The sequence below is a fragment of the Argiope bruennichi genome, chromosome 3 (assembly GCF_947563725.1).
Source record: "Argiope bruennichi chromosome 3, qqArgBrue1.1, whole genome shotgun sequence".
Classification (NCBI taxonomy): Eukaryota; Metazoa; Arthropoda; class Arachnida; order Araneae; family Araneidae; genus Argiope; species Argiope bruennichi.
The window spans coordinates 110,596,637-110,609,518 of record NC_079153.1 but is presented as its reverse complement, the minus strand read 5'-3'; the positions used below and the strand labels follow the sequence as shown (position 1 = coordinate 110,609,518).

Below are 12,882 nucleotides of genomic sequence, written 5' to 3'. Positions count from 1 at the left end.
TCAGCCAAAAACTTTCTCGCATATTCTTTTTAAGCTTTTCGTGCCAGAGAAGGCCCGACATGACACTGGCGTACTATAGTTACGAAATATTAACGTATGGCATGTATTTAGCATTTTTACTGAATCTATCGTGGCATCCTTGGCGAATTTTTTGGCGATTAATCTCTGGCATGCCGTTAATAGTATTCGAAAATCGAATTTATGCTTTAGACACGTTTCTCTCAATCGATTGAATCAAAGATTGCTAAAAAAAAACTGCACTGGCAGTCACAAAACCCCATACCTAATTTGATAAATTTAAAACATTGCGTTTTTGAAGTATTGCGTTTACATATTTCAGAAAGTACAGACCGATAGACGGTCAACCCCTTGTTGGATTTGGCTCACTATTTTCACAGGTGTCTACACTATAGATGTTAAATCTGTGTACCGAATCTTATCTATCTAGATCTCTTCGTTTTGTAGTTGTGTTAACTTCCTCTGAACAAATTTTACCAAAAATCTGCAAATTTGATGTAGAGCTCGCATACCAGATTTCATCTGTCTAGTTTAAAGAGTTTTTGAGTTATCTTTGTTCACAGACGGATGGGCAATTTCCAAAAAAATGGGTTTTTCGCACTCAAAGAGGTTTAAAAACTGAAGATTTGTCAAAAGCTTGAGTTCGAATTTTTTTACTATTACTACTCTCTCTCTACTAAGTATACGAAAAAGTAAAAAAATAATATAAATGTAATTCATTAATACTTGATCGTTTATGTCAGCCCTCCAAAATCCGACTTCTGGGGATGTTTATTAATGCTTCTACTATATTTCTCTCCGTGAAGTCTCTTTCCAAGTGTTTAGTGTTCACTGTGGCTTGATGTTCCTACGAAACCAATCGTTTGGTTACAATAACACGATTTTTACTTTTCATTTAAACTATGCCCTTTATTCAACAGTCTAGTTCCGAGGAATCTTTATAAGAAATGGGTATTGAATTTTTCTGAATAGTTTTAAGTGACCGATTGAACTTCTTTCAGGCGTGAACTTTAAAAATGTCTTTGATTCGCCCCATTACTTTTTACCTCCGCAATTAGAGACATATTCAGATTCTTTAAAACGTAAAGTGGGAGTTTTTTTAATGCGAGATGTTCCTTAGAGACTTTTGTTCCTTTTGTGAGATACTACTCCTTTTTGACTCTTAATTTTGATCAACTGGTTAACCGTTGAGGTTTGTGTATAATTAGACCCTTTCAGGTGAAGATTTAAAAAAAAAAAAAAAAAAAAAATGCGGATCAAGTTAAAATAAAAATAATCAGCCAGTTAAAATAAGTCAACATTTCTGATTTATGTGTTCGTGTTGGGGCTGTACATTACAGATCATTTGATTTGTAAAAACTAACTTTGGCACAAATATACTTATGAGGATGAGAATGTGCACCTCGAAGTGTGCGTGCGTGCGTGTGTTAGTGAATAGTTTGAATTGATAAACTAAGCAAAATTATTTCCGAAATTAGAATTGAAAAAAAAAAAAAAATTACATTTTACGCTGTTTAAAAAAATATTTTTTAAGGCTTTTTTTTTTTTTTTTTGTAGTAATACTATTTAATACTTTTTTTACAATTTACATAGCAGCATAAATATTTCCTGAATCTTCACATTTGAACAAATTTTTCCTTTTGTTTGATATTCAACTTTAGATTATGCTATTACCTGAAACTCAAATCTTTTTGTTATTTTATTAAATATTTAATCGTTTCGGTTGTCTTCCACTTTTGAAAGCTAAAGGAGAATGATTCTCTTTTAATATCTGTGTAATTTATGTGACGAATAAAAAAGTAAAATGACTATACTGTGAAAGTTGTTAGATAAATGGACCGTACAATGACGCTATTAATAGCACTGTGATGTGGAACTGGTCTCCATTAAAAAGGTTCATCTATACCGTGAACGGAACATGTGTAAGTCTATTAAAATACTATGACTTGAGTGTGTTTATGACAGATGAATGCTTAAAAATAGTTTGTTGACAGAATCATTTGATTCTGTCAATACACTATTAAGTCTCTCTTATACAAAAATTTCTATACAAAAGTCTCTCAGACAAAGCTCAATGTATATATATAAAGTTTTATCTGAGTGACTTAATTGAAATTAAATAATCCATTACCCCCTGCGAAGCAGCTTGTTGCCAAAAGCTGCTAGTATAGTTTACGAGTCTTACGTTTAGCCATTTTTCTCTCCTTCTTATCAAATACGATTTATATAATGTCATATTTTGGCTTCCGAAATGTAAGTCATATAGAATGAAAGCTGCATTGGATGAAAATATAAAAATCTTAGCAAAGGAGAAATCGAACTAGGTGTTTTTTTTATATATATATAATTTTAGATTTATTTTTTAAGTTAAAAATGGCTAAGTTTGTTTGAGATAAACACTTCTTGATGTTTCTATGTTCTTACAAGTTTAAAGGATGAGTAAAAATGCGTCATCTTGCCTTGGTTCAGGGTTATACTGTTAGTCAGAATAGTCCGTGACTTACCTACTTGAGAGGGTGAGATTTTGGCAGCCCCTCTGTTTCTTAGTTAGGATAATCTGAAACGGGTCTTTTTTTTAACAATACCTGATTCTGAGATAAACATGTTGTCCAAATTGAAAACTTCCATTTCATTCTACGTAAGAAACTTCACTGGTTTACAAGCGGATATTTAACGTTTCGTGTGGATTTTATCTCGCATGTTATTTTTAGCAACAGGTTAGTGAAGTATATATTGCTCATTTTTCCCTTTTCCTTACTTTACATAGACATACAATAAACCATTCGGAATGGTTTTTCTCGTGATTTCCACTCTTATTCTTTAATAAAGGTGCCTCCCCTAATCCCCATTCCTGCATTAAAATTTTTGTATTTTAGACAAGGCTGTGGATCCCATGAGTACTCATATTTTTATTTTCAGAGTTCCTGATTGTTTTGTTACTCATTGTATTGTGAAGAAAACGAGTTTGCATTTAGATACCTTTTTATCAACTAAAATTAATTTCATTTATTTTAGTCGGTGCATTTTTGAATTATCGCGTTTATATCCATCCGAAAGTACAGACCGATTAATATTCAATATTATGACAAATTTCATTCTCGTAGTTTAGCCAAATATGGTTCTTGTGCCAATAAACCACACAACAACAACGACAAAACTTTTTTAATATCAGATTGTATCAATTTGTCTCTTAATGTTTTACAGTATTCGGATGTCAGATTTCTTGCGAATGGATTTTGTTCAAAACTTCATAGAAACTTACAAATCGAATTTAAAAAACACAGGCCAGATTTCATCCATCTAGCTCAGTGTTTGTGAATTATAATGCTACAAACATATAGACATGATTTTAAAATATATGTTTTTACCATTTAGAAAGATGTGAAACATGGAGGGGTCCCCCCCCCCCCACCTTTACAGTATTTTCTGCTTGTATACTTCATACACAAAAAATTCGTACAGTGTTCGCATAGCTCTTGTAATCCTTAATTGTTTTGGGAAATTTCTTTTGTTTATGTTTTGTTTATTAATGTGTTTTGCTTGGGTTCTGCATTTACGTTATTATTGCAGATTTTTAGATTGTCAATCATAAAAAAACTGTACTGTAAATTAAAATTTTTCGTTGGATAAAATATTTTGATAATCCCAGTGACGGATTTACCTATTTTGCGACCCTTTCTTGTATTTTATTTATAGATTAATGTGTCATTTGCTCTCACAAATACGTAAGAAATATGAATACTATGAAACATATATTTATCCAATTTGTTGAGTCTACTGAATAATTTAAATTGGTAATTAACAAGATTTTTATTATTTTTATATCATATTTTTTTATATTATTGAGATTTTTTCTTAACTATTCGGCATTTTTACGTGGATCGAATTAGACATTAAAAACTTATATCGTTAACTTATCTTAAGCATCGAACGTTTGAAATTCCCAAGCATTGTAACTTGACGCAACTTAACTTTTGTATTGATTTTTATTTATTAATTTTTAATCACGTGTGATGTCCAGCTGGTTCGAATTTCTGGTTGTACTTAATTTCATTTAAATTGTTGAGATATAATTTCATGCCCATTTTGCATCAAATTGCCAGATGTTAAAATCGTGTTATTTTAATTGCTTTACGTAAGTTTTGTTCATCGTCCACATGGGTCTTTCTAATAAAGACCAGTCCCATAACATCATAGCGCTATCAGTAACGTAAATGAGCAATTCATCGATTTTCTAAATTTTGCGATTTTTTTTACTTCATTTTTTTCTCCGTCTTGTAAACTATTGTTTGCCAACGGATTCTAAAACCCTCCATGCTTTTGCGCATGCGTTAGGATGGGTTTAATTCGGCAAAATAGGCGGGAGAGAAAAGGAGATGTTTACATTTAACAAACAAGTAAATTCCGGAAATGCGCACATCCTTCCTCTTGTCACCCCTTAATGCGATAGAATCGTCGAAAAGTGGTCGTCTGAATACTGAAATGAACAGTACACAGATATTAAAAAGAAACCGTCTTTAGCTATCAATAGTGGAAGAAAATCATTCCATTAAATATTTGATGAAAGAATGAAAACCTTTTTAATTTGTGTTTAATAATAAAATCGATTATTGAAATTTATTAAAAATGTTTTTTAATTAAAGTATTTTTTAAAAAAATGCCGAAATTTAGAAACATGTGTATGTTTTTTGTTTTTTTAAATAGTGCGTTAATTAATTTTGTATAGTAATTACAGTAATATTATCAGGTGTTTCTGTAGGAAAACTTTAAAATTTTAATTAAATTTTTAAATAAAAAATATGAATTAAAAAATTTTAAAAAATTTGCTTTTTTACCTTAGATATATCTTACAAATATAGTAGCTCTATGTCTGTGGGTCACACACACATTCTTTCATCTTTATTAGTAGTAGGGATCGGATCTCCTGTACGTATTGACCAAATACCTATTAAACGTAAGATGAATTAACGATCGGTTAATGAACTATTCGGATAGTGAGTGTCATCTATGAACAGATAAGCGATCATCCTCTGTATTTTGTTTTTCGACTCGCCGTAAGCAAGCGGTGGAGTGAAACTCCGATTCTAAGTAGGTAGGTGCCTTCGAAATCCCCCGCTGTGAGCTTAATTGAGAGAAAGGAATGCTATGCAAGTGTGTTCTTGAAATGAGGCCATACGTACGATCCGAGTATCGCTGCCAACGAATTTTAAAGGCTGCTTTTTTTCCCCCATTCGTGCTACAAACATGCGCCTTTTCATTCATCAGTTTTCTGCGCGGATTTCTGCGAAAACGTTATTTCATTCGTTACAACGTGTTTCTGTTCAAATAAACTTTCTTATTTTTCAGTGTTTTATTACTTATTGTGGGGGGTGGGCGGAGTGATTTCTGCGATATTTTTGACTAGAGGTTTTTAAAAATAAGGCAAAAATGCGGTATTGTCAAAGTTTTGGTGATTATATTTCGTATTTTTTTTAAATACTTATTTGTTATCTCCTTTATTAAATAAGGTTTAAAAACGATTGTTGCCTTTTTTTTTTTTTTATTAATCTGTTGTCTTTATCATTCTACTTTTAAAAAAATAATTTTCACTTTCTCGTATATGTAGTATAGAGAGAAGTGTAATAATCGTTTTAAAAAAAAATGGAACTCGAGATTTTGACGAATTTACGTGTTTTAGACCTTCATGACTTCGAAAAACGCATTTTTGGAAGATGTCCGTCCGTCTGTCTGTTTGTGACGTTGCATGTTTGTGAGAAATATCACATAAAAACGTTTTAAACCAGACGTGTTCCCACCTCCCTTCCTTATCAAACTAATAAACTTTCTCATATGCGTAATATAGAGACAGTATAGTAATCGTCAAAAAATTCGAACTCGAAATTTTGACGGATCTACTCGTTTTAGACCTCCAAGACTTCGAAAAACACATATTTGGAAAATGTCTGTCTATCGGTCTATGATAAAGATAACTCTAAAGCGCTTGCAGCTACACGGTTAAAATTTGGTATACGGCCTTTACACCAAATTTGCAGATTTTTGTCAACTCTTGAGTGAAACCCGTTCAGAGGAAATCCGTCTGTCCGAATATAAGTTAACCCTTTAAAGGGCCATTTTTTTCTAGTCATATTATGTTTAAATATTTTTAGGCTTGAAATTAGAATAAGAAAAGGGCTTCATTTAGCTTATTAGATAAATTTAATTTGATTAATTAATTCATTTGGCTAATTAATAATTAAGTAACAAATCATGACACATCATTTTGTGTAAGATAAAGAACTGAAGCATCTAAGTTTCTGTCTTTCTAAAAAATTTGTCAGAATTTATGCCAGCCTACATAATTTCATACAAAGATTGATAAATTTGGCAGGAAGCATACTTCCCACGGCCCTAGAAAGGATTAAAGTGATAACTACAAAGCGAAGAGAGCTAGGTAGATAAGATTAGGTACCAAATTTCACATCTATAGTGTAGACACCTGTGAAATCTTGATCCAAAACCAGCAAAGGGTTGACTCTCTGTCGGACTGTACTTTGAGAAAATGTAAACACAATAATTCAAAAACACAATGACTTAATATATATGAAATTAGGTATGGAATTTTGTTACTACAAGTGCAATTTTGTGTCAAATCTTTTCAATGGACTGAGAAAAACGTGTCAAAAACACAAATCCGATTTTCAGATGTTATTAAACGGCTTGCCAGGGATTAATCGCCAAATAACTCGCCAAGGATGACACGATAAATTCAGTGAAAACGCTAAATTCACGCCAAAGATTAATGTTTCGTAACTATTGCACACCAATGCCATGCAAGGCGTTCTTTGGGGTAATATTTATATTAGAAAATATGCGAGAAAGTTTTGGGAAGACCACGCTTGCTAATTAATAAATGAAATTAAAAAGAACAGAACAACGTTTTAGATTTTTTCGGATCATATCAGATAGCTGTTAAGAGCCATATATTTTAAAAATATACATTTCTGTTACCTGCTGTTGTTTATCTAATCACAAAATAAGATAGCCATCTGAATGTAATCGGAATGCTACTGTCATTGCAGTTTGAAACCAGGAATCGCGCGGTCTAGTTATTTCAAATTCCATACTTGAAATATTCATGGCCTGATTAGTTAATCCTTTAAAAAGAAAAGGGAAAGAATTGTTGGTTACAAAAGTTGAAAGTTTATCTATCCAATTTTTCGCCCGTTATATTTAGGGCAAAGTCTGTATTTTTAATAAAGTCTTGATTTTGTATCAATCTGTTTATCTTTATTTTGTATCAACGACAGTTGTCTTTTCGTATTTGGCAATTGATTTTTTTTTCTTCCTAGAAATGATTTTTCGCCAGCCAAATACGAAATATTTTAAGGAAAAGTGATTAGCTTGCTTAATAAAGCAGCGGGAATGATCCCACCAAAACTTACCCGCATACTTTCTTATACTCTCAGAGAACGCCTTATATAGCATTGGCGTACAATAGTTAAAAAATATTAATCTTTGGGGAGAATTTAGCTTTTTTACTAAATCCATCGCGTCATCCTTGGCGGGATATGTGGGCAATTATTCCCTGGCATGCGTTAATAGTTTCCAAAAATCGAATTTGTGTTTTAGACACACTTTTCTCAACCGATTGAAACAAAAATTTGACTCAAAACTACACTTATAGTCACAAAATTTGATATATTTAAGTCATTGCGTTTTTTAATTATCGCCTCACATGGTATTGACGAACAATGATTACGAAATAGTTTTTGGCGTGAGTCTAGCGTTTTTACTGAATCTATCGTATTATCCTTGGCGAGTTATTTGGCGATTAATCCTCGGCAAATGCGTTAACAGTATCCACAAATCGAATTTGTGTTTAGACACGTGTTTCTGAACCGATTGAAACAGAAACTTGACACAGAATTGCGCTTGTAGTCACAAAATCCCATACCAAATTTGATGCATTTAAGTCACTGTGTTCTTGAATTATCGCGTTTATATGTTTCTGAAAGTAGAGACCGACAGACAGTCAACCCGTAATGGGATTTAGCGCAAAATTTAACAGTTGTCTTCAATATTGATATTAAATATGTGTCCCGAATTTTATCTGTCTAAATCTCTTCGTTTTGTAATTATCTTGTTAATTTATATTCGAACTGTCGGACAGACTTACTTATCTAAACAGATTTTACTTGAAATTTGATAGAAATATGCAAATATGGTGCAAAGACCATATACCGAATTTCAACTGTTCAGCTCAATGTGTCTTTGAGTTACCTTACTCTCAGACGGACAGACATTTTCCAAAAATGTTTATTTGAACTCTGGGTGGTCTGAAACGTGGAGATTTGTCAATACTCTCATGTTCGAATTTTTTGACAATTACTATACTTTCTCTATACTCCATATAAGAGAAAATAAAAATATATTCGATAATTTGGCAAAATCAACATCTCAACTTTGCTATCTATCTGCTTTAAAGCATGTAAGTAATTGCTCGATTCGATAACTACTATTTCCATTGCCTCCCTCCCCCCCCTTAATACAAATTCATTTTTTTATCGATATTATAAAATATTACAAAAGAAAACGAAACCAAATATTAATAATAAAATAAGATTTCAAGAAAAAAATCTAGGCTTATATTTATTTTTTTGTGACTGGTGTCACCAAACAGATCGATTCGGTCTCGTTCGATGTTTATCTTGGCGTTTCAAAAAAGCAGAAAACGAATCTCGACTTTCATCTGTTTAATTTGATGCATTGTCAAAATCCGTTTAAACTCGCGACCTCAAAACAAAGTATATTTACTTAGGCTAGTTTCGAAATCTGCAGAAAAAAAGAATAAATTGGGACAGGCAATATAGTCGTCGCGCCATCATGGCGGCAACCGTAAAAATTCAGTCATTTGAATAAGATTTCGACGCTATAATTGTATGATGACACCGATGAAAACTTGGCGACAGAAAAAAAAATAATAAGTGCTGCAGGGGCGTTTAGATCGTGGGTGCTCGCATTGAGATTATCAAAATCGGGAAAAAAGGTCACTTTTTGTTAGTTCAACCTAATGAAATTAATCAGCAATAATTCTCGTTCCTCGGAAATGAGAGAGAAGTGGGAGATAATTGGCGATTTAGGTGTTATTGATATTATTTGGCGTATTTTGTTATTATTGAAACCGAAAAGGAAAGGTGGACATGACTGACCGCCTTTTAATGCTGTAAATTTTACTAACTATTTTTATGCAAAATTTGTCACAGAAATTGAGTTATGCTTTACTTTAATTTAAAAATGCTCTAAACTATTTTTGCTTTATTAAATGTTTTTGTAATTTATTTAAATAAAAGATCATTGTTTTCAAAAATAGAGTTACGCTTGAACTTTTGGATATATGTCACCCAAATAAAAAATAAAAAAAAAATCGTGTCTGTCTGTCCTTATTTAAAATTTCAAAAATAGCATATAATGGTTTCATGTATTGCAATGGAAAGTTAAACAACTTGGAACAAAACACTTTATCCAGCATACAGGGAAAAAGAAAATGTTTTAAATATTACGGTTGCAAAGCGATTTAATTTCTGGAAATCATATATAATACTTCCAGTTGTCAGCCAACAAAAAGACAATTTTGAATTTAACTTCAATTCCCCTCCCCCCATGAGAGAGCATGATTTATAACAGTGAAAAACACGACTATTTATACGCACCGGGACACAATAAGAAATGTGTCTGAAGTTCTTTCCTTATCGCTTTTTTACTGAGAAAGTCTTATTGTGATTTCTTTGACACTTGTCGATTCAGGATAGGGAATCTTGGGTATCTCTGGAAGGAATGCCGTAGGCGTGAGGGAGTTTTTTCCCTGCTCATGCAGCGTGAGCACTGTATTTTCATCACCTTTTTTAGAGCATGTGTTGGAAATAATTAAATAAAAAAAAAGTGAGATTTTGATCAGGAAATTAAAGTAAATTTTAGAATAAAGTAATATGGGATAATTTAAGATAGAATGTAGGAAGCCGTTGCATTAAAAAAAAAAAAAAAAAGCGTAAAAAAATAATTATTATAAGTTAAAACGCAACACAAAGCGTATTTAATCTAATCGTCATACCAAGATGCAAAGAAAGACGTATCTGTGGGTTTGTAACTTATTAACATATGTGTAATATTTTATAATGAATCATTGTAGGAGATTCGTACTGTTTACCGCATATGTATTGAAAAGTTCAGGAATAGTTTTGTGTAAACCAATGAGAGACATCACATAAATGCACTTGCAGTGATAATCAACTTCAATCCTCTAACAGCAATTTGTTGAAGTATTAGTGATTCGCCATCAAATGTTGTCAGTGGTCAACTTAAACTTCCTAGGAACTCTTAAGAAAATGAAAATCTCGGGGCCCCTTCATCTCTTACAAATTTTAAATCTAATATTTTATCTATTTTAGTTTATTATTTATATAAGTAATATTAAATAGCAAATTTTGACGGACTAATATAGCAAAAAGCGTAGTTGTAAATCAATTTTCGTTTCTGTATATCATGTATAATAAAAAATGCGCAACTGAAATTTAAAAGTAACAAAAGAGTAAAACAGAGCGCCGAAATTGTGGGTTGTGCTTTCTTTAAGACAATTCAATAAATATTTAATAAAAAAAATTAGACTTTTTTTTTTTTTTGAAATTGTGAAATTTTTTTTTAATTAAACGATAATAAAGTGCAAATGATAATTAATTAAAAACGTTACTAGAATAAAGTTCCGGGATTAATTTAAGCGATACTTGATTTTAAATTGAAAATTTTCTATTGTAATGTTTTATAATTATATGAAGGCACAAAATAAAATAGTACTAAAAAAAATCGCAAGGGCCCGACACCTCTTAATGTTGCGGGTTTCTTAAATAATTGCCTACTTTACGTATTCCATAATTTGGCCCTGAACATAGTCGTAATATTTTTTGTGATTATGTATGACTTCGTGGCAGATTCATGAACGGAGGTTTCCAAATTCGAAATCAATTCCATCTAATATCCGTTATGTATACGTAATAGAGAAACATTATATATCTCGAATGCAAATGTCCTCCCTTTGGTGGAAGTATGAAGGTGAGGACTGGATAGGTGATCTATTCGAGGCTCAAAAGTATGAGGTCCCTTTCAAAATAATCATTAAGAAAACATTAATCTAACTAAATTCATGATTAATAGTAAGTAGTTATGTACATTCATTTTCTGGTGATGAATTTAAATTATATATATACAGTAGACTCCCGATTATCCGCGGGCGGTTTATCCGCGCCTATCGCACTAAGTTTTTTTTTTTTTTTTTTCTTCCAAGCAAAGAGAAAATGCTTCCAAAGCAAGAAGCAAACACAAATGACTGATTTCTTCAAAAAGGTGTAGTTTTACAGTTATGCTTTTGTAATTACATAATACATTACAGTGTTAAAACAGTACATATGTATTAATTTTTCTGTGTATCCTTGACGCCTCTCGTAAGTAGAAAGCACTTTTCTGTTTTCATTAACAAAATGCATTTTATGTTAGTTTTGAGTGATATACTAAAATATTAAGCGTTAGTTAAACATTTCTTGCTGTTTATTTTACGTCTTATTGTACATAAAACGGTTTTTCAAAGTTTGAATGACTATTTTCTCTTTTGCTATACCCGTTTTTAGCTTTTTTCGGATTATCCGCGATTTTTGTTTTCCGCGGATAATCGGGAGTGTACTGTATATATATTTCGATCACCATTCTGTTTTTCTTAAGACATTTCCATCATCTGTTAAATGTCTGAGCGATAAAAAGAGATGAATTCCAATGGATTCAACATTGTACTGTAACTGTTAAAAGTCGTAATGATCTATTTTTATTGCTTTCTATCTATTGGCAATATTTTTTAACTCATATTTCCGAGGCATAATTCAAAACTATAAAATTTGTGAAAATATTAAAATAATGTATTATTTTCTCGCTACTGTTGTTGCACTGTGTATTCCTGAATTGAAAATTTGTAATTTGAACATCATATCATTCTAATAATCACATAAGTGGGGGGGGGGGAATTGTGATTCTCATTATGATATCTGATCTATTTTTTTTTATGGTGCTCATTATATTTTCATGGCGGAATGTTCAAATGCCTTTATCTTAGTTCGGATTCTAATGTATTCCTTTTTCTCCACAGCGATCCGGCCATGCCGATGGGCGGTTGGCAGCAGTCTCCATCGTCGGGGCCTCCTGCCTCGGGCCCTCCGCAGGGCCCCACACAGCAGCAGCTTTCTGTGGTGACGACGGTGTGGGGTGTTGCCACAACAACGCAGAGTGGGCCCCTTGCTCACAGTTCCTTCGGTGCGAACACCAGCACCACGATCGCCCCCATGCCTTACTCCCAAGGGACTGCCCCGCAGAGCGGCTATCCGGCCAATGGCCCCGTGCCCCCCTCCAAGCCGCCCTACCAGCCACAATCTATCAACCCCAGGCAGTCGGGGCCCGGGTACAATAAGTAAGTGAACCCATTTATTTACTTACCTACTCTGCATGGTGTCTAAGTAGTAGTTTTCTACGTGATTCGAGGGATTTCAATCTGCTAGGGCGCTGAATTATGGCTTGGAGTTTATTTTTAGATCTTGAGAGGGGGGTTAGTGATATTTAATTGAAAGCATGTGAATACTGCTGCATCGGAAATTGATTTATGTGTCTGAGACACGGAAATTTTTCGTCTGTATCGCGAATTGTAGACGTGACACGATAGGATAGTGCGGGTGCCTGCCAACCAATGTCGTACTTTGACTCGTGGTCTTGCTCACGTGAATGATGTCGTCATTGGTTTCAGTTAACCGCGCTTGTTGCATGCGGTGGGGTGATTTACTTGTTGCCAGTGGATCA

At 32.9% G+C, this 12,882-nt stretch overlaps 1 protein-coding gene across 8 annotated transcripts in view; it reads left to right on the top strand.

The window, feature by feature from the left end:
- Window positions 1–12,882, top strand: part of LOC129962579 (zinc finger MIZ domain-containing protein 1-like) — a 336,461-nt gene that overhangs the window by 293,599 nt on the left and 29,980 nt on the right. For all 8 annotated transcript variants that reach the window (XM_056076373.1, XM_056076375.1, XM_056076377.1 and 5 more), the window contains one exon: window positions 12,182–12,499. In XM_056076373.1, coding sequence (XP_055932348.1) covers window positions 12,182–12,499 — 318 coding nt within the window. The remainder of the gene's footprint in view (window positions 1–12,181; window positions 12,500–12,882) is intronic.